General features: G+C 37.6%; 2 protein-coding genes across 4 annotated transcripts in view; one reads left to right on the top strand and one right to left on the bottom strand.

The window, feature by feature from the left end:
- The window catches only part of LOC137656775 (uncharacterized), a 208,978-nt gene that overhangs the window by 49,243 nt on the left and 157,235 nt on the right, over positions 1-2,500 (top strand). The gene's annotated exons all lie outside the window — the stretch shown is intronic.
- The window catches only part of LOC137656774 (uncharacterized), a 45,727-nt gene that overhangs the window by 1,040 nt on the left and 42,187 nt on the right, over positions 1-2,500 (bottom strand). The window contains exon 2 of the mRNA XM_068391042.1: positions 1-1,343. This exon is cut by the window's left edge and continues 1,040 nt beyond it. Coding sequence (XP_068247143.1) covers positions 1,033-1,343 — 311 coding nt within the window. The 3' untranslated portion in view covers positions 1-1,032. The remainder of the gene's footprint in view (positions 1,344-2,500) is intronic.

Here is a 2,500-nt window from a genome sequence, read left to right as displayed (position 1 = left end):
TTCCATAAATAAATTTTTGTCAAGAACAGTAACAAAAAATGGTAACTTTTCTTTGCAAGATTATTAGATTTATTTATCATTCATTCGAAGTCTTAGCTGATATGGAAATAAACAAAGAGAAAAAGATAATTCTATGTAAACCTTAAGGAGTTGAAAAGTATATAATTATTATGACCATGGTAACTTATTGCAATTGCCCTTTGCATTATTCTGAAGGTTTCGTTGTTTTTGTTATTTGTGGTAAATAATGCAATGATCAAGATTTTCAGTTGGGTTTCCGAACTGAAAAAATTATACTGAGTTTGCTAGTGTCTTATGTAATGTGCAAACAATTAGAAAGTGAATTAATGATACAAAGCTATAATAGAACCTCATGAATTTAATTACATGGTGGTATGGGGTCTTCAGTTTCTCACCGTGGTGCCCAAACTTTATCCTGTTATTCAGTGCGATCAGACCAGTTGAAGCGTCCTTTTCCTTAAGGCCCCAAAAATAAATATATTTCCATACTCTTTACTGTGCACTTGTTTGTACTTGAATTTAGATATTGTTGATATTGTTATCAACACAGCAAATATGCCATTCAAGTTTTATTCTAATCACATAGTGCCCATTTATATCAGTTGATGATCATTGATCATTTTATCTGAGACTGGAATGTTCATTCCATGATTCCCTGGGCTTGTGAAGGCAGAAAACTGCCATGTGCAGGACCCTGCTACTACTGCAAGTCTTTCTCGTCCACCATGAGACCAGCGTTAGCCTACATCAGAGATAAAATACTGAGCAGAAAAGCTGCTTTTGGAATGGTCCCTTGTCTGATGCTCCCTGGTTATACTGTTCTGGAAGACGTCAGAACAGTTATTTCGTCAAGTCAAAACCCACAGAATTAAGTTTTTTTGTGACTCAACAGTGAATGACTTGCCTCAGGCAGCATAGTTTACTTTTTGGTGACTTTCAACAAGGAATGACTTGCTTCAGGCAGCATTAAGTTGTTTTATAACTCAGAACGCAAGGCTTTTTCTGGGCGCTTCACAGTACCCACTGCACATTTCTTGGCCTTGCCTCATAACTGAGCTTGATCGGCCCTCTGTAGACGGTTGTTCTCTTGCCATTCATCTTGTGTCCCAAGCAATTTTGGGAAACCATATCAGCTTTGTGGCCTCTGTAAACCTCCTCAGTGGTGAAACTTACTGAAGCGCAGGAAAATGTACAGAGCTCCCCGTTCCTGCCACGGACCTTCTCCAGAGAATACTCCTCTCCAACTTCACAGTCTACAATTCGGATGTCAAAAGTTACTGGGACACTGTTCTCTTCATCCACGGATGTAATTCCGAGCTGATCTGCAAATAAGAGTAAGAAATTACTCATTCAGTTTGGTTCAGTGGTGATTAAATTATATATCTAGGCATTTTGATTTTAAATGTAACCCAGGAATTATAATGAATAATGACAGTTCTTCTAAAATTCACTTTGAAGACTCTTTGGCTATATATATATATATATATATATACAGTATATATATATATATATATATAATCTTTCTGGTCAAGCAGAGCTCTCCCCGTCCCTTGGGTAAAGGGGAGAGGATTAGTCATACCCTTTCGAGGAGAGGATGCGCAAGCGGTTATGTGCATATCTATCTAAACATTTAGCAGTTATTTTTGACGGGACGTGTACATTAGTGCTGAAATAATGAAAATATGTAGATATAGCTATAAACAAATACAAATACTGATGCATACTAGATGAATCATGGTCACAACCACTATTATACGTGTGTCTGACGTGTCTATCCCTTAGATACAAGTTTGAATAATAGCCATATGAGCAGATACATTCTACAGCATCTACTACCTTAGCATTTTCAATTACCCGGATAGAGAATTCATTCATCAGTAGTGTTATAAACAATACACATTGTCACCAACACTTGACTTATATAAGCATTCTCATCCATCTTTGTTTAAAAGTTTAAAGGCCGCCCATGAATGGCAGAGGCAAGTGACAGTGACATTGCCCTATCAAGCAGGAAAGTGCCCTAGAGACTGACCATATATACATATGATCAGCTCCTAAGCCCCCTCTCCACCCAAGCTAGGACCCGGCAATGGCTATTGATGGCTCGGTAGATAGACCTGTAGGCTACCTCCAAACACCCCATCTTTATCTCACAAGGATGATGAAGTTGCAGTGACCAAAGGAACTAACGAGTTTGACCATATAGGCCACAACAACCCTTATGTGTGTTATTTTTTCCACTGATTTATATGCTCACTTTAGCAGTAACTTTTTTGGTTTTGGTTTTCCTTCAGTTTAAGGATTCTAGGCAACGTACAAGTCTAACCAAACTATCTTCATAAATTCTCTTCACATGGCCAAGCCATCTTAAATCGTCACTCGAGAAATAGCTATAAGCTTCCCTTCTTGTCACATTGTCTCATACCAGCTTATATTATGTATAAATATTAATTTCAATTGTTTTTGACTTTAAAGACAC

The sequence above is a fragment of the Palaemon carinicauda genome, chromosome 17 (assembly GCF_036898095.1).
Source record: "Palaemon carinicauda isolate YSFRI2023 chromosome 17, ASM3689809v2, whole genome shotgun sequence".
In the NCBI taxonomy this organism is placed as follows: Eukaryota; Metazoa; Arthropoda; class Malacostraca; order Decapoda; family Palaemonidae; genus Palaemon; species Palaemon carinicauda.
Note: the sequence above shows the minus strand (reverse complement) of the source record. Positions and strands in the feature narration are given on the sequence as shown.